The sequence below is a fragment of the Beta vulgaris genome, chromosome 6 (genome assembly GCF_026745355.1).
Source record: "Beta vulgaris subsp. vulgaris cultivar EL10 chromosome 6, EL10.2, whole genome shotgun sequence".
Classification (NCBI taxonomy): Eukaryota; Viridiplantae; Streptophyta; class Magnoliopsida; order Caryophyllales; family Amaranthaceae; genus Beta; species Beta vulgaris.
In genome coordinates this window covers 17,172,679-17,196,950 of record NC_079207.1, presented here as the reverse complement: position 1 = coordinate 17,196,950, position 24,272 = coordinate 17,172,679, and the positions used below count along the sequence as shown (strand labels likewise).

Below are 24,272 nucleotides of genomic sequence, written 5' to 3'. Positions count from 1 at the left end.
TCTGCGGCGTGCAACTGTGCAAAGAGTAAGGACGACGGAGGAGCCCAGTTGCTTTTTGACACTTTGACAATTGACATCGACTGTTGAAGTCTACGGGGGAAGTCGAATCTAAAAGATGAATAAGACGTCGCCGTTTAAGACAAAGCCCACCTGAAAGTTACACTTGTCCCGTTGTGAATGGCTAAGAAAAAGCTGTCGACATCTTTTGACTCCTCTCCAGAGTCTAGCCAACCCAAAGGGTTGCCAAACAGACAGTTCCACACTGTTGATAGTTCAGTATCGACTTACTTGACTCCAAGTTGTAACCACGTAGTCTAGTAGGAAAAAGTTCGATAGAGACGATCCTCGATTGGCATATTGTGTCTCAATCATCTAATATCTCAATTTTCAACTAGTATTTGATAAGACTCATATGGTTAATTTTCAACACAAACGTTTATATGAGACGAGCCACACCTTCAACTAATGGTGTGGCCACCCCTCCCCCTTTCCTCTCAACCCCCCTTTCTCTCACGCCTCCCCTCTTTTTCTTATTCTTTTTTTTAACTCTTTCTTTTTTCTTTTCTTCTTTTTTTTTTTTTTCTCCTGATGTCTCTCTCATTTTTTCTATTTTTTGCCTCATTTTCTCTCTCCTCTTATTTCCTCTATTTTTTTTCCCTATTTTCTCTTTTCTCTCATTTTTTTAAACTCTTTTTTTTATCTTTAACGTCTCTCATTTTTCCTATTTTTTTGCCTCATTTTCTCTCTCCTCTTATTTCCCCTATTTTTTTTTCCTATTTTCTCTCTCCTCTTATTTCCTCTAGAATTTTACCATTAACACATTGATAAATAAGGACGTGGCCAGCTAATAATAAGTCTAAGCTATGCCTTATAATGATGCTCGTGTCCCCTTTAAAAAAAAGCCCAAGCGTGAATCCGTTTTTGGATAACCATATCTGAATGTACGTGTAACCCTTATTATTTGTAACCTTATTTTATGATACGAGGAACCCATTACTTCATAATAAGTAACTATTATTATTTGTACCCTCATTTTATCATACGAGTAACCCATTTATTCTACAAGTAACCCTCATATATATTTTCAAATGACCCATTATATTATAAAAGTAACCTCATTAGTTAATAAAAGTAACCTTAATTACATTTTTGAGTAACCTTATTTATTTGTTTGAGTAACCTTATATGTTCGCAAAAGTAACTCTAATTATTAGATAATAGCTTGAAATGTTTATAGAAAGTAATCATAAAAAAGGTACAAGTAACCCATTAATTAGTTCATTAAAAGTATCCCCATTATATATATAAAGTAATATTATTTATTCATAAAAAGTAAAACGCGTTGCTTTTCAATGCTAAAGTGTTATTTTTAGTGAATTAGAGATTACTTTATCGAATACTAAGGGGTTATTTTACTGACACTAGGGATTACTTTTTATAATGCTAAGGGGTTACTTTTACTGAAAGTATAGGTTACTTTTTGTACCTATAAGAGTTACTTTTACTATAAATAGGGGTTACTTTTACTATAAATAGTGGTTACTTTTTGTAACTGTAAGGAGATTACTTTTACTATAACTAGGGGTTACTTTTACTATAACTAGAGGTTACTTTTTGTAATGTTAAGGAGTTACTTCTACTAAAAGTAGGTGTTACTTCTGTAATTATAAGGGTTACTTTTATTGAAATTAGGGGTTACTTTTTAATTATAAGGAGTTACTTCTACATTAAATAGAGGTTACTTTTTGTAATTATAAGGGTTACTTTTGTAATTATAAAGGGTTAGTTCTATCATGAATAGGGGTTACTTTTTATAATTATAAGAGGTTACTTTTACTTGTGAGTGTCATTATAAGTGGTTAATTTTACTGATTTAGAGGTTACTTTTTCCCTTTTCTCTCTCCTCTTCCCCCCACCCCCTTTCTCTCTCCTTCTTCCTTCTTTGTAATTTTTGAAGTCGAAGAGAGAGAAACCATCTTTTTTTTTCTCTGCTCAACCTTCTTAAAACCAAAAAAAAACCCTGAGAAACTACAAAGTACAAACTACAAAATTCTTTGAGTAATTTGGGAAAATAATTTTTTTTTAAAAAAAGCTCTTTTTTTGTAAAAAAAGGAGAAAAATGATGGGTCAATGTACAGTGAGAGAAAGAAGAAAAATGAGAAATTAGGTGGTAAGTAGAACAGAGAATGAAGGGTTTATAATTAGGTTTTGTGGGTATTCTTTTGAAGATTGAGGAGGTGGTTAATTTTTTAATTATTTTTTATTAAAAATATATTTATATTGTTGAAGTGTAAATGGGTCAAATGGAAGGTATGGAGGTGGTGGTAATGGAGGTGGAGGATGAAGAGGAGAGAGAAAGTGGGTTCCAGGAATTGAAATGGGAGAAATTTTTACTAGGAATTGAAATCAGAGTTCTTCTTGTTGGAGGAGAGAGAGTGGTGAGGAGATAAAAGAAGTGGTTTGTGAATTGTCTGTGAATTGGTTTGTGAAGATTGTCGTGAATTGGTTTGTGAGGATTGTCGTGAATTGGTTTGTAAAGATTGTCTGTGAATTGTTGTTGCTGCCGTCGGATATTGGTTTGGGGAAGGAAGAGCTACAGGGAAATATGTGGCCGCACGGTTTAAGTTCCGTGTGGCGTGTTGCACAAAAAACGGACTGAATTTTCAAAGTGGTTAGTTTTAAGTTGATAAGTTAGCATTTTAGAAGTGAGTGAAAAAAAAGATTTGACAATAAATGGAATATATATGATCTCAAATGAGAAAAAGTTTATTTGCTGGTGTAATTACGAGTTCACGATTGATCTCATCTAGCAAATTTTTTCTTGTATTATTGACGTTTTTAAATAAATAAACTTATGGTACATGTAAATCTCTATAATATGTTTGGTAAGACTTAAGAGATATGAAACTTTTGATGACTATTGCTACTATTTTTAGATACCGAATAAATATATATTATGATACATTATATTAAGCCTTAAAAGATTTAATATTTATGTTAATATAAAGGCCCAATCATATTATGAAGCACATTAGTGGAAAAAAATCCATTTGATGCGGTCAAAATTGGGCTTACTGATGCGATTTTGGTTCGCATTAGATGGGCCCGCAACAGATTATACAAATAAACTGATGCGGTCTAAGAGCGGATCAGTTAATTGACTTAACTGATGCGATTTTTGACATGACCGCATCAGTTTAGTAACTTTGAATATTGAAAAAAAATACACTGCATAAAAAGCACTGTTAACGGTACTTTGTATGCAGTTCCAAGTCTGCAACTCTGCATCCAACTAATCCAACTAAAGCAGCGTTGAAAATTAAAAACCAAATGAGCAAACTTAATATAAAAAACCAACGAAATAAAAACATAACATTGATATATTATCATATTTACATAGAATTAGAAAAAAGAATACATTAAAGTAAACTGAGATAACAAACAATTATACAACAATAATTATACATCAAAATTAAAAAAAAGAAAATTATAGATAAAATTTTTAAAAAAAGTCAGCCGAGAACCAGATTCAATAATATAACGAAAAAATAAAAAAAAATACGAAAATTAAAAAGTAAAAAATAAAGTGAAACCCAAATCTAGAAAAAACCTCAAAATAACAATGAAAATAAAAATTGAGAAATGAAATTATAGCCTTAAAATTAAGCTGAACGAAACAAAATCAACGAAGCTAAACCCAGATCTGAAATTAGGAACGAGAAATGATGAACTTGCGCTGCGAAATAAGATAGAAAATTTCCGGTCTATGAGCACGGTGGCACGAAGAGATGAACGACGCCATGAAAAGATTTGAAACCCATTGAAAGATGAACGACGAGGGACGAGAGACGCGTGCGACGATGTGACGATGAAGAGGTTGTTGAAGATGATGATGCTGAATATCCTTCAGTTTATTTAACGATGAAGAACGACGTCGGATGATGAGAGAGGACGGTGTACGATGAGAGGATGGCGGATGATGAGAGAGGACAGCGTACGATGAGAGGATGGCGGATGAGAGAGTAGGGGGTTAGGGTTTGAGAGAGACGAGGGAGAGAATCAGAGATGGATGGGAGGGGAAGGAGATTAGAGTTAACGTTTTGTGGAGGGAGGATTTCTACCCGTGCGTGAGTTTTTGAATGAGGAGATAGAGGGGACACGAAATGGGTTGTGGTTATAAGAAAAAGAAAATGGGCCACGAGCTTCAATTTGTTTTTTTAAAGAAAAATGAGAAAATCTGATGCGGTCTTAGGAACCACATCAGATTTCAATAAAACCGCATCAGTTTTTTAATCTGATGCGGTCCACAAGAGAACCACATCGGATTGTTCTCCCAACTTTCCTTCCCATTTTTTTATTTGATTTTCTGATGCAGTTTTGTAAAAACCGCATCTGTTACCAAGTGACGGATAAGGTTTTTTCCACTAGTGGCACATGAACGAAAGTCAACACAAGTGAGAGATTGATTTAATTCTTCAGAAGTTGGAAGTCACACAAAGACGAGGAAATGGGCAGTTAATAACATGATCATCGGACGAGCTACGTGAATATCAAGAACGTGCATACTTCAGCGCTAGAAAAACAGTTATGATTTGAATCAAAGATGATTCAAATCATTTCCCTCCAAAAGATGCATGGAAGTTATGTAGCACATTGGTGTATAAATACAAGGGAGATGATCAAACAAACATAACACACAACAACCTGCTAACTTACTTTCTACCGTAGCCTTAGCCTAGCCTAGCCAACCCCCTTCTGGGGTATAGTTTAGTTCTTAGACTTAGAGCATGTACTAGTGACGAGTTTGTTCATCTCCAGTTTAAGCAGGAACTCATGGAGCTAAACATCTTTGTGTTTTCCCTTTAATTGTCCAGCCTGGATTATCTTCATATGTGTTGTAAAAGTTTATTCTAGAAGTTTGTGATGTGAATGGGAATATTTGCCTTTAATTAATAGATTAATTATTACACGCCTTATTCTATTTAATGTTTTTCGCCTGAATTTACAGGCGTTGTAGTTTAACCAATTAGATTACATCAATGTATGTTAGCAAGGTTTTATCAAATTAAAATCGGTAACCCCTATGGACTAAGACTCTTGTGGCACTCAATATCAAACTATTGGATATGCATTGACTTGTTTGCAAAGTCAACCAACTGCACAGTTTTTTGGCGACCACAGTGGGAGGAGAAAGATTCATAATCAAATTGTGAAATTTCTTCTTTATAACTTTTACAATTAACTGTTTAAAGCAGCTACTGTTTGTTTTCTTTGAATGTCGGATACACGTTATCAAAAGAATAGGGAAGGTCCTCAAATTGAATCAAACTCCAAAACATGGAAAATAATGATTCAATACCTTAAAAGACTAGGGTGTTAGAGAATAGTGGTAAACCAATTCATCATTTCTTGGAAGAGTCAAATGGAGAAACTCCCAAAAGGGAGGTTTCATCTCCAAGTAGTACTGGTCGTGAATTTGTACATAAATCATATGAAAAATCACAGAGATAGTAAAACAATTATTATTGGAAGCCAAATAGAGTCAAAGACAACAATTTGATTCTAACTATAGAACTCTAGCCCATAAGTCAGCCAGAGGCTTCATTGACATCCTCCAAAGGATAAGTGAGGAGAATATAAATATCAATTCTAGGCAAATTGACCAAATACTTGTACATATCAATGATACTATGAGTTCAACTTTTATGACAATGTCAACGTCTCTTGCTACTAAAGTAGTTACTCGCTTAGAACCACTAGTTGAAAAACACTACTAATTTAAATGAGAGATTACTTAAGGCTTTAGAAGAGGTCCCACTAAATAGAAGACAAGAAGATCGTGACATAACACCAGATCTTCCAATAACTTACCCACCAAGGGTATATTTTTCCCATTTTGAAAATAGAGATCCGTTGATCTCAAATGAGCCATAAACTTCTTCCCATGAGAGCCAAACAAGGGCAATTCCCTTGAGCCTTGGAGAGAATAATCATAGAAACTTTAGATGAAGTGATCGAATGGCAGCGGGGGTGGAGCCAGGCTGGCACCAAGCGTCAGGACGTCACCAACCTTCATTTTCCATGGGTGGTGGACACTTTGGTGACAACACACATCAATCTGGACCATCACATGAAGGACAGAGGCAAGGTACTTTTGTTGCAAACAACAACAGTTCACCTCATGCATATACGCCTCTTAATCAACCAACCATGGTTGGGAACCCTTCTTCACATTCTACTTATATGCCTTACCAACCGCCTATCATTGTGACGTCTCATTATGAAAATGCTCTAGGCTATGGACAGAACCAGACTCCATTTGATCAAGCAACTAACATTTACCAGCAGGGCGTACCCACAAATGGGCATGCGTTCTAGCCACAAATGGCACAAGGAGCAACCAATCCTAACTATGTGCATCGCCAGGATATTCCTATGGGAGGTTATCAAAATCTACCTTTCATACCTAACCCTAGTCCTATGTATGATCAAACAGGTGGCATGGGGAATAGGAATATCAGATATCCAAGGAGAAATCAAGATCCCTTGGCAGCACAAGTTGAGGCACTGGTCCAAAGACCAGTAGGAGATAATTCTAGGAAAGGTCAGAGGTAGATAGGTCAAAAGCCTTATCATGAATGGATTGATAGAACCAACCCATTTCCTAGAATATTTAAGATACCTGACTTTACTTTCTTCTCAGGCAATGATAGAGTATCAGCTGAGGAACATTTAGTTAGGTTCAATTGTCAGTGTACGGAAGCAGCTGACTATGAGTTTTTGAAATTAAGAATGTTTTCCATGTCTCTAATTGAGATAACTTTTTGGTGGTACATAAATTTACCACCAAATTCTATCCATTCACGGCTGGACATGCAAGTCCAATTTACAAATCACTTTGCACGCATTGAGCCTAGAGTGACTCTAAGTGATCTGGCCAGAACCCAACAAAAGTTAGGAGAGTCTGTAGAAGACTACCTAGCTAGATTCAAAATGGCTAAGATCAGGTGTCATGTTAGTATCCCTAAAAGAGAATTCATACAAATGGCTCAAGAGGGAATGTTAATTCAGTTTCGTAAAAGGTTTGATGGTCATGCCTTTGGCGATTTTATTGAGTTAGCAGAATTAGCCGTAAGGTATGAGAGAAACCTACAAGCTGAAAGTGCAACAAGACACCAAAGTTTCTTCGGTCAGAATGAAGAACCCTTCCATTTCGAAACTACACAAGAAGTGGATGTGGCTGAAATCATCCAGGGGTTACCTTATAAGTGCTCTCCCCTTGAGAAGAAATAATTCTTGGCGCCAAAGGACTTGAAATCTGGACAAAAGAGAACATACTCCTTTGACGCTAAAAAATCTAGTGCCATTTTTGATTGATTATTATCTACCAAAAAGATACAAAGAGTAGGAAGACATAAAGTAAAAACTACTGATGAAGTTAAGGGTAAAAATATTGTAAATGATATGATGCAGTAACTCATGATACTTCTGAATGTATTTAGAAATAAAATCGATGATGAAATTGATAAGAAAAATATCATGTTTCTTGATGATGAAGATGTTAATATGATCGGAATGGGATAACCATTCGAATTATTCTGTAATATGGTGGAAATTAACAATAATTTTACAGGCATCTCAAGCTACCGAAATAGGTAACCAACTCTTCAACAGATTGCTTGATGAAGGAATCTTGGTTATGCCAAAGATAGATAATGAAGAAGATTTGGAAGACATGTGCAGATGGTATATGAATGGATCGCATACAACAGACCAGTGCCAAGTCTTCAGAGGGTTCCTTACTAGACAATTAAGTCTCAAAAGACTAGTTGTCTCAGAAATGGAACATCATGCCATGGAGCTAGAAGCATACAGAGCCAACTTAGCCAAAGCTAAGGTTCCTATTAGTTCCAAATCAACTCCAATCATGGCGATGCATGAGGAAAAATCTAAGACCTATAAAGAGGCCGATCAAAAATTCGCGTTGCAAACCAGAGCAATAGAGGGATTAAAGGCTTTGAAGGGAGGTATGTGCTCATCATGAGCAGACAAACTAACCTTTGAAATGGTTAGAACACAGATCATCCAAAATGATCCTACATATGTGTCTGCTTACTAGCCCCGATTCCAAAAAAGGTCTAGAAGTTAAGGACCAAGGAAAAACAATGGCCATGGGTCATACTTTTCCTCAAAAAGAAAAGAAAGGGATCTAAGTCAAACTCGATCTTGTACCTAAGATTCTCAAAAGAAAGGAAAAATCCAAAGGGAATCAAGGAGATGCACGACTTAAGTCAGTTGTAAGGGTAGCACCACTACAAGATGTTCAAAACCTACACAAAAGTAGATCATCAAGGATGAAAGAGTTAAGCATCAAGGCTGCTGCAGCTAGGGCTCAATTCAGCACTCAAAACGTGCAGGAGTCTCTCATAGCAAACATTAGAATTGATGAGGAAGCTCTACAAGCAGGTATCACAAGGTTGTTGCCTCTAGAAGAAAATGACCTGATATATCATCTCTAAAGATGGACGACCAACAGTATTAGTTAAAAGACTCTCTTATGAAAGAGGTTTTGGGAAATGATGCTAATGAAGAATATGATTCAGAATATGGATCTGAAGATCTGGATTTGTTGGTATCAGATAATAACCTGTTGTTAGATGGAGATCCATTGATGACTGAACCTCAGACAGAAGTTAGTAAGAGCCAGAACATACAATGTAACATAGTCATGCTACCAACAGAAATCAGAGGACCAACCAGAATTACAAGCCACTGCTACATCATGGGCAGATGAGGTTGACAAAGAAGAGAGAGCAAGGACTCTCTAAAGTCGGTTCCCACCATCTGGATTGAGGTTGCTCTACAACTTAAGTCACAAACTCACCAAGAGATAGAAGACGCAAATGCTATTATCATTAAAGAAATTGAGGAAGTTCCAGAAGTTGAATACATTCAATTAAAATATGAATATGTTCAACAAGCGTCAAGTTATGATCAATCACTAGCTCTAGTTAGTTTATAGAAATAGACTATATTTTTCTATGTTTATTTTGTCTGTAGACCAAGAAGAATGTATGGGATTTACCCCTATTGTTGATCAAGTTATGAAAGAGTTAGTTTCTAGAAAATACCAAGAGAACCTTCTTATAAACTCTAGTACATGTTGCTTAACCCTACATGAATCTGAATCTCTGGAAGAAGATGATGAGAAAGTATGGGCTAAAAGTTAGGATATTAAACAGGAAGTTCATGATCCACTTGAAGAAATAAATTTAGGGGATAACGAAAATCCACATTTTACTTACATAAGTAAGCTTCTCAGTAATCAAGAAAAACATGAAATATTTGAAATCCTAAAAAAAATTTTAGGATTATTTTGCTTAGGAGCATCATGAAATGTCCGGTATTGTTAGAAAAATAGTAGAACATAAAATACCTATTAAAGAAGGATATAAACATGTGGCACAAAGTCCTAAAAGACTCACGCTAGAACTGACAAAACCTATATAAGAGGAGATAAACAAACTCCTTAAGGCAAAGTAAATGAAGCCCTGCCAATATGCTGACTCGATTTCTAATATAATCCCATTAGTTAAGAAAAATGGCAAAATAAGGATATGCATTGACTTTAGGGATGTAAATAAAGCAACACCTAAAGACTAATATCCTATACTTTTAGCTAATGTTCTAATAGATGCAGCATCAATATATGAATACATATCTTCTATGGATGGATATGCAGGATACCACCAGTTAAGGATTGCACAAGAGGAATGTAATAAAACAACCTTTAGATGCCCAAAATCATTAGGCTGGTTTGAGTACATGGCCATGCCATTTGATTTAAAAAATGTTGGCGCTACATACCAACGAGCCGTGGACATAATCTTTAAGGATATGATAAGTAAGATTATGGAAGTTTAATTATGTGGATGACATACTCGTAAAATCAAATGATTTTCTAATACTTAAAGAACATTTGGTTAAGTCATTTACTAGAATGAGAGAATATCACCTAAAAATGAATCCACTCAAATATGCATTAAGAGTTAAGGCCAGTAAATTTTTAGGATTTCTCATCCATAAAAATGAAATGGAAATTGACCAAAATAAGGCAAAAGCAGTATTTGCAGCTAAGCCACCCTATAATAATAAGGAACTACAAAGATTCCTTGGACAAGTTAATTATGTTAGAAGGTTCATGGCCAATCTAGCAGGGAAGCCTAAAAAGTTTTCACCTCTAATGAGATTTAAGCATGAATCATATTTCAGATGGAATGAGGAGCATCAAAAGGCTTTTGATAAAAAAAAGCAATATTTGGCAAGTCCCCACCTGTATTGATCCTTTCAAGGCAAAATGGCAAACCATTAAGGTTATATCTATTTACTTATGAAGATTCTAGTGGTAGTCTCCTTACTCAAGAAAACGAGAAGGGACATGAGCAGGTCATCTTCTATCTAAGTAGAATCCTGCATGACACAGAGCGAAGGTATACCATGGCAAAAATTGGTGTTTGTGCTTATATGATGCATCAATCAAGCTCATACATTATTTCATGGCCTTTACAGTAGAAGTGGTGTTTCCAACAGATGTCATAAAATATATGATATTCCAACCTTTCATAAAAGGTAGGTTAAGCAAATGGAGTCTACATTTACTAAAATTGACCTTATATATGTGCCACAAAAGGCAGTAAAAGGTCAAGCTCTAGCTGACTTCTGAGCAACACATCCTTGCTATGTATCTGAAATCATTGATGAGGATATCCTTTCATGGGTATTATTCTCCGATGGATCTAATACCAGATAAACAACAGGAGCTGGAATATATATTCTATATCCTGATGGGATTCCAAAACTAGTAGTAGCCTTAAAGGGTCCACACACCAACAATAGATCAGAATATGAAGCTTTGTTGATTGGGTTAAAATTGTTATTAGAAATCGGGGCTAAAAAAGCCAAGATATATGGAGATTCTCAGCTAGTCATTTATCAAATGACTGAGGAGTTTAAATGTATATCATTAGTATCACATGAATGTAGCATGTAAGCACAAGAATTGTCTAAACAATTTAAGAAGATTACTTTCATACACTTTTCTAGAGAAGAAAACATAATACCAGATCAGTTATCCCAAATAGCTTCTGCTAGAGAAGAGATACCTTCACAAAACAAAGATATTATTCTCCAGGAAAAGATCTTAGATCCTCTTAATGAAACTGATAAAGAAATATCATAGAGCATATTGAAAGTCTATAGAATTTCAATATTAAGGGAGGATAAGGACTGGAGAGATGAAATTATTCACTATCTCCAGAACTTAACTAGGATAAAAGTGCCAAATAAAGTTAAAATGGCTACAACCAAATTTTGCATGCAATTTGGTGAGCTGCACAGAAAGGATCCAGAAGGATTAGTTTTGAAATGTGTGGATGCTGGAGAGGCTTTAACCCTCATGGCATAAATTCATCAAGGACTATGTGGTGCTCATCAAAATGGCTTAAAAATGAGATGGATGTTGCATGAACATGGTTTCTATTGGCCTACAATGAGAAATGATTGTATAGATTACGCAAAAGGTTGCAAAATATGTCAAAAGTTTGGACTCATCAGTAAGGATCACTAGTGGAAAAATGAAGAAGGGCTGCGCTGAAAAAGGCATGTAGGGCTGCGCTTTTTGACAGCAGCCCTTTCAGTAGCAGCCCTTCACTCTTTAAGTAGGGCTGCGCTAGAAAAGCGCAGCCCTTCCTACCAAAAAAAAAAAATAAAAAAAAATTTTTTTTTTTCGACATTTTTTTACTCATAATCTCACATTTTCTGAAATTAAATAGAAGAGAAGAGAAACGAAACGAAAATGAAAATACTAAACCCAAAACAAAAAAAAGAACGAAACGAAAATGAAAAAAAGGAACAAAAACTAATATACAGAAGAGAAGAAATTATAGATCTGAAAATACAAGAAGATTAATCAAAACAAAGATGAAAATACAAGAACATTAATCAAAACAAAGAGAAGTATACAAGAACATTAATTAATCAAAACAAAGAGAAGTATACAAGAACATTAATCAAAACAAAGAGAAGTATACAAGAACATTTAATCAAAACAAAGAGAAGTATACAAGAACATTATAGATCTGAAAATACAAGAACTACCTCCAAACATTAACCTAATAATGTTCAAATACATAAAACAAAACCCTAATACATAATTAAGGAAAAAAAAAATTCGTAAAAACTTAAAATTCCTATTTGGAGGCTTAAACGAACTCGGATGGCTTAAAAAGTTGGCCCGTTCCGCTTCCGAAAAGGTATCACAATAGGGAATCGGACTCCGTCGGCATGATTAGTGCAAATCATTTCAGCGTTTTTGTCGCAACGTTTCTGGGAGTTTTTGAGAGAGAAGAGAGGATGAGAGAGAAGGAGGAGGGACGTGAGAGAAGGAGGAAAAGGAATAATGAGGGACGTGAGAGAGGAGAGAGAAGAATGAGGGATATATTTGACGAATCCCGCTTAATATTTGAAGCCCGCAAACTTTTTTATTTCAAAATTTTTTAGGAAGGGCTGCACTTTTTTTAAAAAGCGCAGCCCTACATAGCAAGCTTGGTGCGCCCTTGGTCTAGTTTCCCCTTCTCAACATAAGTGGAAGCTTTGGAGTGAAGACTTCTCATTAATGATATTGATCTCCTCTCTATTAATGTCAGCCAAGCGATTATGTAGAGATTGCCTTTCCTCAGAATGAGACTTTAGCCTCTGATCATAAGAGCTTAAAGAGTCTTGGATCTGTGTGTTGAAGTTTCTAAAGAACTTGGCTTAAGCTTCTAAGGAAGCCTCCTCTTCCTAGAGCTTTTGAGCTGAGAATTTAAGAGATTATTGAAATCTTATATCAGCATTACATTGTTGAAGAAGAAGAGTTTCCTTAACATAATCAAGGCAGGGTATCCAAAATACTCAAATCCTTGAGAGATTAGGGATTCTAAAATCTGCTTGAGAACCTGCCATGAAGTCTTATCATGAGGATTGTCTGAAAGAGTCAGGTAGAGGTCCCATATTTTGTCTTCTTGTTTTATGTGCTCAGAAGGCTCATCATTGAGTGAATTATCAGTATTGTTAGAAGCATGTCGATCCCTTATAATGATGAACATATTCACATTAACCTCTTTTCCTCCATCAGACTCTTTCATCACACTTGCTTCTTGGGCGCTTCCTTCTACATCATAAAGTAGAGAAGTCAAGTTAGCAAGAGAGTGAAGTATGGTTTTATGAGGATATGGGTTCATATAGAGGAAGTCTAAAATGAATTCACGAGGAAAGAAAGACAAACCAGTCCCTGAAGAGGATTGTGAAGTTGATGATGAACCTTTGGATATGGAGGTAGTCAAAAGCTCAAGATTGCTTCTCAAAGGTATAACATCTAAAGGAATGACACCTTCCGGAACCTCACTTCTAATAATAGAAGGGTTCGCTATAACAGTCATTGGAGTAATAGGAGAGCTTGAAAACTCAACATCTAAGGGAGTTGAATCTAAAAGATCTTCATTATACCGATGGAGCAGATTTCTTCAGCAGACTCCATAATGACGTGCATGATCTCTTCTAGTTGGGGGGGGGGGCACCTTGTCCTTCTAAAGCAAGGATCGATTTTTGCTCTAACTAGGGGGGCACCATTGCTCGGTACGAAAGTGGGAAGCGTGATGACATGTTCATCAGGAGAACTACTTTCTAGAGTTAATCCTGGATCAACTGATGTAGGAACATCTGTAGAAGGTTCACTGATAGAGTGGAGATTGATAAGAATACCTATAATCAAAAAGATAAATCATACACTAATAACACAATAACTCCAATGATCCAGTTGTTCAATCAATTGGGACCTATAATATTTTCTACCAAAAGAGGATAAAGCATAAAGTGGAAATTTTTTATCTTCCTACTTCATAGGCTTCAATATTTTTCATTTATTTGATAATTATTAATTAAGTACTAACTTTTACTAATAAATTGGTTATTTGACCAATTATACCTTCGTGATTTGAATATTAAAAAAAAATGCTCAACATTAATATGAATATTTGATATAGAATAGAAAATGTAAAATGAAAAAAATGCTATTTAAGTTATTATATATCTTAATTTTTGCTGTTCAAAATTGGGATTTGATGGCTTTTAAGAAGACGGATCACTAAGATTCTTATACTCTTTCAAACCAGAAGAACCTGCAATAAACACATGTTAATGACAGAATGAAACTTTGTACAAAAGAGCGAAAGAAGGTATCCATACCTACTTTAACTCCATGAAGTTTGATTTTTGGAAAGATCTGAGATATCGTCTTTCTATCATCCTCATTAAAACAGATATCATAATGTTGGACCTCCGTTGATGCTTTTAACTTAGGACATTTCCTATAGGAATGCATACATCAAGGAGTTAGGAGTAGTTAGACAACTAATATCTCTCTTTTTGGTAGTCTTCTGAACAAATTCAGATTGCTCCACTAGTTTTGGGGATAAAGTGCTCTTGAAGGCTGGGAGACAGTTTACTATCTTTTCCTTGCAGCTCTCTTAAAAGGATTAATATGCACCATTGGTCCCATGTTTTGAATGTCCTTTATAGTTTGGATATCCCACTACTACAAAAAAGGCAAAGATAACTGTTAAATAAGGTTTTACATAACAGTTTTGAGGCGTTATCCAAGTCAGTGTAATGTAAAGTAAAACATAACACCTGATGAAAGTGTCATGTTTGCCAGAGAAAACATAACAATCATTTATAATACACGTTATACCGCTAGATATCATATTTTGTAAATATGCGTTATGTTTGTTATTTATATGAAAAATTGAAAGAAAGAAAATTTAACACTTATCTTGAATAACTGTTATGTTTTCCTATAATATATATAACATATTTAACCTATAACTGTTATTTATGATATTTGTTTTTTTTTTAAAATAATCAAATTCTCATTTCACGCATCAATTGGCAGTAGGCGTTGCAGCACACATCACAACAATGTCATACGTTACAATACATGTATCCCCTGTATTATTAATAATCAACCCTTAAAATCTTACAATCAATAAATTGAAAATGACATTCCATAAACTTCTAAAATTCTTTATAGCACAAAATAATTCAACCAATATTCATAATTCTAAACTTCCAAAAACTACTATATATTCATATCAATATTATTCTAAATCATAAAAAAGATCAAATCTAGCCTATAGCCACATCCACATGATGTCAATATCAAAATCCAAAAATTGATATTCACATCTTAAATGTATATGTACGTCAAAGAAGGGACTATGGTAAAAACTCATTCATCATCTGTTCTCCGAGTTGATTATCCCTGACTATGTAATCCATACACCTCTTTAAGTTCATCAATGTTATCTTGAGAGATTGGAGGAGAGCCATGATAGTACTACAATAACATTGTTTAAAATAATAAGTCATTGATCATAATAAGTAGAAAAGTCATTAAATATAATAATATGTAGTTAAAGAAAATAAATTAGCATCAACAATCATAACATGTATATAAGTGGAGATACTTGGTATCAAATAATAAGGCATAAGAATGCAACAACTAAAAATTGAGTATTCACTACAACAAAAAAGAAATAGATGTAAGATTGACCACATAATTCAGAAAATCGGAAGTAAGCACAAGATAGAACATATGTAATTATATGAGATAAAACCCTTGACAAATTAACAGAAATATAGCCAGAATATTTGTCAAAAGGATTAAACTGATATTTGTAGTCCAAATGAGACACTATGTAGAGTATGGGGACGCTAGAACATGTAAAGTCATGCAAAACTTCATCCAAGCTATTCTTTTCTTCTTTGAAAAATTTAGATGGTTTGACTTCAATCTCTTGATATGGAAAATAATCATAAGATACTAGTAGGTAATCAGGTCCTAAAATTATGAATCTTGGATGGTTATAAGAGGAACTAAGCTTTATTGTAGGACAAAAGAGTGACATACAAGGATCAGAATTTAATGTATTAGAATCAATAGGATCTAAAGCACTTATAAACTCAATAGTGCGTGTCCTCTACATCAATACAAGATTTAAGCTCTTCCTTGTGTGACTCTTTTAATTTCTTAGTGCAATTCAACTCATTGTCCATATGAGAGACAGAGAGAGTGTTTCCCTAGAAAAATATTAAATGTTATTATCATGCTCACTATTGTCAAAGCTCAAAACTGAAGTATGTAGTATCTTATTCTCATTTTCTTTATCATCCCCAAAATTGATTAACCTCTCTTGCTCAATAGGTAACTTAAGCTCAATATTATTCACCTCAAAATTCATTTTTACCCAAAAATCATCTAAGTTGATTGAATTAAGATCTTGCTCAATGTGAAAAAGTGGTGCACAATCATAATACCCCTTGTTATTTTCCTCTAAATTAACTTCATCATGGGCTGGGGATGTTTGATGTTTATTAAGTTGCTCTTGTTCTTCCAATTCGTCCATATAATATGGTGAATATGGGGGATAAGGCTAACTAACTATTTCATCAAACTCTCCCAAAGAGCTCATTCCATTATTTACACCCTCCAATCTAATATTTATCTCCTCTAAATTCTTAGAAAGATCTTTAATAGTAGATAAGATAATCCCCAGATCATGATTGGAACTCGAAACTTAAACATCAGGTTGGTATGAAGGTAAATTATTTGCATGATGTTCATTGAAAGGAAAACTCATAGAAGGTAGTCGAGCTGGTAAAGGTTGAGCATATAAATTAAAATGCATAGCCGACTCCCATTCATAAGTTTCTTGTATAAACCACTCAAAGAAATTCCAAGCCTCATCTATGGTTTGAGACATGAAGCAAGGCCTGGCCTCATCAAACATAGACTCTATAATGCATGTAGTTTCATCATTAGCGGCCTCATAGATTGTCTGGCATACTTCCCATTTTTCAAAACGGTGGTTTACGAATCGAGCAAGAAAATCTTTAAGTCTCTCAATGTACCTCCAAAACACTTCTACCTCATATTGAAGAAAATTAACTCTAGGCATAAACTAAAAATAGATAAATTAAGAAAAAAAAAAAACTAATAACACTTTAAGATATGAGATAGCTAGACTACTATTCAAACTAGTAATGATATAAAATAAATAAAAGGCAAAAATAAATAAATAATGCTAAGAACTAAAAAAGCAGACAATTAAACTAAATTAACCAAACACCGTTACCTGACAATGGCGCCAAAAACTTGATAGCCATTATAAACAAGTTATAAAACCCTATTCTTGCAAGTGTACAAGACTTAGTAGTAAGTGATAAATAATAGGGTATCTCATCCATAGAGAATGATTGAGTAATATTAAATATAATGTCTACTAATTTTATCCTAAATAGTGATATAATGATTTGTTTGTAAATTAATTAAACTAATCTATAATAAATAATAAACTATATAAACTTGACAATAAAAAATAAATCGAAAAACAGACAATAATAAGAAATCTAGGACATTCAAATCCACCACTACTAATATGATTAATAATTTAATTTGAATGAGAATTAATTGGTTTATCAAGCTCCCTAAACTACAAGCCATAAATACTTAAAACGAAATAGTGTTGTGATTGATTAGGTGACATAACCTATCTAACCAAAGCATAAATTATTCAACTTTTCAATCACAAATCATGAAATACCATTGCATAACATCACCCTTTGAACTACAAGAACAAAGTGTGTAAATCTAATAACAATATAAACTAATAAATCATTCTACAAGAATAATTACCAATCTATATTGCAAACAATGATAAACCCAATAATAATCTTAATAGTTATACAATCATAAACCATAGATTAATTCTCAAACAAAACTGAACAATCAATTCATACTAATAGAGTTTCATCTAAGCTATAGAAAAATAAATTAGCTACCCATAATTGAAGAAAATATCACCCAAACATGAAAGATCATGACTGGAATTCACCTTGAAGCGTCGAACTCCCGTCCCTTTTTCTTCGTCTGCTGCGTGCTCCTCCGTCGTCTGCTGCGTGCTCCTCCGTCGTCTGCTGCGTGCTCCTCCGTCGTCTGCTGCTTTGTCCAGTGTCTCCCTTCAAAACCCTATGATGCGTCCATTTCAGCCCACAAAACCAAAACCCATCCAGCTCCCTTTTCTTCTTTGTTGTAGTGTGGATTTATATGAAAGCCCAAATTCCTATTCTTCTCCCTGTTGCTGCGTGGGATTTTGGTCCAACAGAAAGTAGTTTTCTTTGCCTCTTTCTTCTTTTTGCTTATTTACATTAATGGGTTTAGTCCATTAATTTACCAAAGGCCGATTTCCCTTTATTTGACTCCCGATACGCTTATGTACCTGCCAACATTCGATAACTTATTACTAGTATAGAAATATAATATAGGTAAAAGTAATATATATTCATATAAGCACAATTACTATATAATCTATAAAAACAACTAAAACCCACAACTTATTGTTTATAGTACTAATAAAGAGCTAGTAAGAATAAAAAGGTTAAAAATATATAATTATTCACCCTTATCAACTCCCCCACACTATAACTTTGCTAGTCCTCGAGCAAAGAAAATATCGAAACATTATCCAATATCACTCAAGACCAACTTGGGTTGCATCACTCTTCCATCTCCTAGACAAGAAACCAAATTAATGAGAGTTTAACAAAAGGCTAAAACGTTTTTGTTTTAAAAGAACTTAAAAGTTAGTCATAGAAATATTTTTTGTTAGGTTAGCAAGTTATGAACGCTATTGAACTTTTATTCTCAAGCAACTTTTATAATAAATTAGTTTGATCTCATAAGTAATCTAGGTGTTCATGTGCAAGTGTATTGACGTTCGAACGCGGGGGTACTTTAGTCGGACTTGATTATTGTTTCAATTGATTCCCACATACTTTTCCGTATAAGAGGCACTTAGTACCCGTATATGGATCATCTCTTTCATATGATATTGCACTTGCCACTTAGTGATCTCAAAGGAGTACTTGATACTTTGTTGTTTGCATTGTTTTTGAGGCTTTTTCTATGCTTTTTCTTTACTCTTTTTTTTTTAAATGGTTCACATTCTCACAATTTTTATAATTTGGATTACTAATCCTTTTTTTTTTTCTAAACCATGATTCCCTCTATTTTTTAACAAAGTCAAGTAATTCTCCAGTAAACAAGAGGAGTGAAAGATCACCAAGAAAAGTATAGGTACTAATCAGGGTTCGCCTCAATTCCTCTCTTGCTTACCGTGAAACCTAAAAACTTTCTGGTTCTTACTCCGAAGAACACATCTATAAAGCTTAACAATACGTGACCGCTAGTGGAATCTACTAATTGATCTATTCTCGAGAGAGGATAGCAGTCTTTTGGGCAAGCTCTATTCAAATTTGTAAAATTTACGCAAATTCTCCACTGACCGTTAGCCTTTTTTACCATGAACACATTGGTCATCCACTCTGGGTAATGACATGGTTCAATAAAGTATGCCGCCAACAATTTGTCTACTTCTTCTTTGATGGCTTTATTTTTCTCAACAGAAAAATTTCTCTTTTTTTGTTTGACAGGACGGACTACGCTGTAAGCGTTCAAATGATGTACCATCTCGGTCAGGTCTGTTCTCGATATCTCATCCGTCGAGAACGGAAAGACATCAGCGTTTTATCGAAGGAGAGTCACTAGGTTGAATCTCACCTTTGGGTCCATGTCATTCCCGACAGCGACCGTCCTTGTCGGATCTTCAGCTAGCATTTCCTGCTTTGTTTCTCCATCAGTTTTGGGTCTTGGCATATGAGGCCTAGACTCCAAATCCTCCATAGATATTTCCATCATTTCTTCATTCACTTTCTCGGGCTCTGCTTCACTTGCTAGAGCTTTCCTCTGTGCTCTTCTTTGTTTCCGCGTTGGCAGATTTAAATCTTCTACTGGGATTCTTCTTGCAAGCTGCTTCAAGGCTGTAATATAGCATGATTTGGCCATTTCTTGATTTCCTCTCAATTTTGTTGTCGTCCCTACATTAGAGACGTACAACATTGTCAGATGATAAGTAGATATACAACTCCTTGGACATCATGAATGAAAGGGCGTCCCTCTATAGCATTATAAGCTCATGGTTCATCTACTACTAAAAGTTCTGCCATTACATCCCTAGCTTCATTGTTTTCCCCAACTCTGACCATTAACGATATGAGACAATTAGGAACCTGTAACACCCCGATTTTTGAAACAGTTTATTATTTATTTTATTAACTATATTATATATTTTAGTTTATTTAATAATTAAATTCATTTATCTTTAGGAATTATTTGTAAATAATTTATATGCTTATAATGGGACAAGTTTAGTAAGTAATTTAACTAATAATAGTAATAAGTGAAAATATACTCACATATATGTAAGAAGGGGGAAAAGGGAAAAATAAAAACAAGAAAAGAAAAAGGAAAGAAAAAAAAAATATCAAAACAAAAAGAACGACATTCATAAACGGTGCTTCACCACCGTTCAACATCTTCACCACCTTCACCATCTTCACCATCTTCTTCTCTCAAAATCTTTAACATTCTCCCTTCATCACACAACCACCACCGTGTCGACGACACAACCACAACCGCCATTAGAGGTGACACCATAGAAGTAGGCGGCGCAAGGAAGAAAAGGGGGGTCGTCGTTGCTGTAATTTGGAGCATTTGGTGCTCGAATTAGGGGCGTTTGCAAGTTATTTCTCATCCCCAATCTTCTATATTAGTGGGTAAGATGAATTCCTCAACTAATTTAAGTTTTCTTTTAAAATTATGAAGTTAGGGTTTTTAGATTGAAATTGAATTGGGGTTTTTGATTTTTAGTGTTTGGGTGTGGAATTTACTGAGTTGAATGTTCATTCACGAGTTTCATAGTTAGTTTAGATTAGTAGGAAGCTTGTTAATGTTCAAGTGAATATAGTGTGCTGTAATTCGTAGAATTACCAGTCCAGGTTTGTATTTTGCGTTTTTAGGCAGTTTACGGGCATTTTTAGCAAAAATACTATTTCACAAAAGTTGTTCGTATTGAAATTTTACTCAAAATAGGCTCAAGAAACGCTTGATTTGGACTTCATAGGAGAAAGTTATGCTCATATTAAGGTTATGTTCAAATTTCATATTTTATATAGTTGATTTAAAACTCTACTTTTCATATAATTGCTTCATAATGAACTTTTGAGTTACCATATGAACATATGATTCTTTAATGTTGATTTTATATAAAGTAAGATGATTTTGATTAATTTGGTAAGGGTTTTAGTTAGACGGTTTAAGTTAGACGGTTTGACTAAGACGTTAGAACATGAAAGTTATTTATATGGTAAAAGAACATGATATGTTTGTTTGATGTTTTATGTGAAATTAGAAGCGGTTGATGGCTTTGTGAAGTAGAGTTAGTTGTATCCAAGTCTTTTACTTACGAAGTACACACATTTATATTGTAGATTCCGGTTTCATTGAGGAGCCGTATTGACTGAGCTAGTTGGTTTGATATAGTTTAAAAGATAAGATTCCTTACTTAAATCCTAATAGTTACAAGAAAGGTCTACAAAAGATAAGATTTCAACTAAAACTTTCATATTTGCGAGAAACGATTATAAAGGTATGTATCTCTCTTGAGTTGAGATTGGTTTGAATAGGAGGATGTTCCTCCTAATACGGATAGTTTGTTTTCAAACCTTGAAGTATAAAATAGTTACAGAAAAGATTTATGGATACTTTTATGTTTTTAAACTGGTTGGGATTGCCTTTATGGCGTCTCAAGGAATTGGAACTTTGTCGGGATCGTCTCGACATTACAGAATAGTTGGGGGGTACGTTGATCAGTACCTCAGACTTAGATCTTCTGCTACGGTTCAACCGTTTGTGGGGTGTGCACACTAGGGGTCTTTGTCTAATAGTTACCCAGAGGGCCTAGCTAGCACAATGAGAAATAAAGTTCGTTCCATTCGATAGATTTATGATTGTAAGATTCTGAAAGAAACTATTTTAGCAGAGAAAATAGAAAAGTATTTGGTTTGGAAAAGAAATGAAGAAAAATGTTTTACAATGTTTTATTTAGCATTGGGGTTGCAAAAGTGAATGATTTGTAGAATATAATTAATGCATCCTACCTGCATATGTATTTGGCTTTACAGTATTGAATCTTGCTCAGCCTGTTTGGCTGATACTACATGCTTGATATATGCAGGTACATGAAGGCTTAGAGTCGGGTATGGGCGGAGAGCAACGTCCACTAGTTTTGCGTAAATATAATTATAATAGTTCTGTTCTGGTGCATTTCTTATATATAATCAATATTTTGAGACTTAGGGTTGTAAATATTAATCCACCTAATTCTTTATCCGGTTAGGTTGTAATAGTTTAAAATAAACTTTAAATTAGTTTTGGTGCAGGTAGTTCTTCCTTAGCGATTATTCTCGTAATAATCGTGGAATAACACGTTTGGATTTCGAGTAGTTATACAGGAATTTCGTTGGTATTTGAAATGGGTGGAGTTGTTGGGAATTTGGATTTTGGATTGCTGATTTGTTGAAACAGGTTTAAAATTCGGACGCCAGTCCTAAATTAAATTTTAGGCAGTCTATTTTTCAAACGGAACTCTGCCGAATTTTCTATAGAATTTTAATATTATTTAATTTAATGAATCACTCGAAATTCAGGGGTGTTATAGAACCACCGACGCTCCTATCACCGTGTAGCGGACAAGCTTCAGAGTTCTCGGTCAATCATCAATTTTCAAAAGTTGAACAATAAAGTATGTTTCCAGAACTTCCTCCATCCACAAGGATCCTATGAATCAGACAATTTGATACCTTCAAAGTGACCACTAGAAGGTCATCATGGGGGTTAATAACATGCTTCGCATCCTCCAAAGGGAAAGACATGGCTGGCATTACTGGCGGCTTTTCCACTGCATACTTTCATTGAAGTTTACTTGGTACCTTAACTATTTCAAACTTGCCTTGGCTCCATTCATACTGCCCCCATGAATAGGACAACCATTGATGAGGTGAATTTCACCAATCCATGACTTAACGTTGTGGTTGGTTGGCATTTTCAGTTCTCCATCTCTAGTCTGAGACTTATATTAAGCAAAGTAGCCCCTTCTTATCAACTCCTCCAAATTGTCTTTTAAATGTCTATAGTCCCCAGTCAAATGTCCGTGATCACCATGAAAATCACACCACTTGCTCTTGTCGTGATTATTATGGAACCAGGGCCGTCTCATGGAATATGGAGGCCCTGTGTTATTTATCAAAATGGGGCCCTTCAAAAAAATTATAATTTTTTTTATACTATTATTTATCATAAATCGTTCCTTACAGTTTGATAAATAAACCAAAACTAAAAAAAAAGAACTAGTAGGATATTTCATTTAAACAAAGCCATACAACTGAAATTATTCTTACTAAAACCTTTTTCCAATGCTCTTTCTCCTTTTTAATCTGTTTTTGAGTCACTTTATCAATAGTCTCATTCTTTTGAAGTCTTACACGTAAATCATACCAAGTTGCCGTATTTTTAAAATGTTCCATACATGACTCATGCTCCTTAAGTCTTGTACTAATATGAGACCAATCACCAAAACCTTCATTAATTAACTGACCTCTTCCATGGACTTTTTTAAATATTTTACAACAAAAACAAAAAATTTTGTCAAGCTCTTTTGAATAAACAAGCCATTCTCTATCACATCTTTTTCCATTTGACAAGATTCTATATATAAAGTCGTAGAAAATCGCTTAGACAAGTCTCTTTGGGGTCCTTTTTCTACTAACACTTCAATCATTTTAGAATTAAGAGCATCCCAATTTCGTGGATCAAATACATCAAGGCCAAATTGATTGTCATTACTTTCATCCAAGCCATGATTATTTTCATTCGCAACATTATCATTTTCAATGGGAGTATTATCTTCATTCACACCATTATCATTTTTAGCATGAACATCATTTTCATTACCACCAATATCATTCTCACTCGGCACATTAGCATCAAAAGATACATTATCTCTATTTAGAGGCACATTATCATTAGGAATAACACTATTATCATCCAAGGCTACTTCATCATTCACAACCACATTATTAATACTTTGAGTACCTACATGTGATTCTTTCACAACAAACTTATCAAGAGCTCCTCTTTGTGATTGAGTGAGCTCTTCAATTCTCTTTTTCTTTTTACGTTTTTCATAGTCACAATCATACTTCCTAATTGTGGGAGGCAT

The 24,272-nt window shown here is 34.5% G+C and overlaps 1 protein-coding gene and 2 long non-coding RNA genes across 3 annotated transcripts; 1 reads left to right on the top strand and 2 right to left on the bottom strand.

The window, feature by feature from the left end:
• Positions 1 to 15,083: 15,083 nt before the first annotated feature.
• LOC125494342 (uncharacterized) lies at positions 15,084 to 18,518 on the bottom strand. Its single transcript, XR_007270658.2, has 2 exons — positions 17,991 to 18,518; positions 15,084 to 15,433 (listed from the first exon to the last, which is right to left on the bottom strand). It is a non-coding gene; the product is annotated as an uncharacterized LOC125494342 (long non-coding RNA).
• Positions 18,519 to 20,406: 1,888 nt separating this feature from the next.
• Positions 20,407 to 22,677, top strand: LOC125494343 (uncharacterized). The gene is made up of 2 exons (XR_007270659.2): positions 20,407 to 20,769; positions 22,230 to 22,677. It is a non-coding gene; the product is annotated as an uncharacterized LOC125494343 (long non-coding RNA).
• Positions 22,678 to 23,639: 962 nt separating this feature from the next.
• Positions 23,640 to 24,272, bottom strand: LOC104896201 (uncharacterized). The gene has a single exon (XM_048637910.1). The coding sequence runs from the start codon at positions 24,270 to 24,272 to the stop codon at positions 23,640 to 23,642; it is 633 nt and encodes a 210-aa protein (XP_048493867.1).

Excerpts from the sequence above, each read along its gene's own strand:
- LOC104896201 (XM_048637910.1), bottom strand. The coding sequence starts at position 24,272 with ATGCCTCCCACAATTAGGAAGTATGATTGTGACTATGAAAAACGTAAA.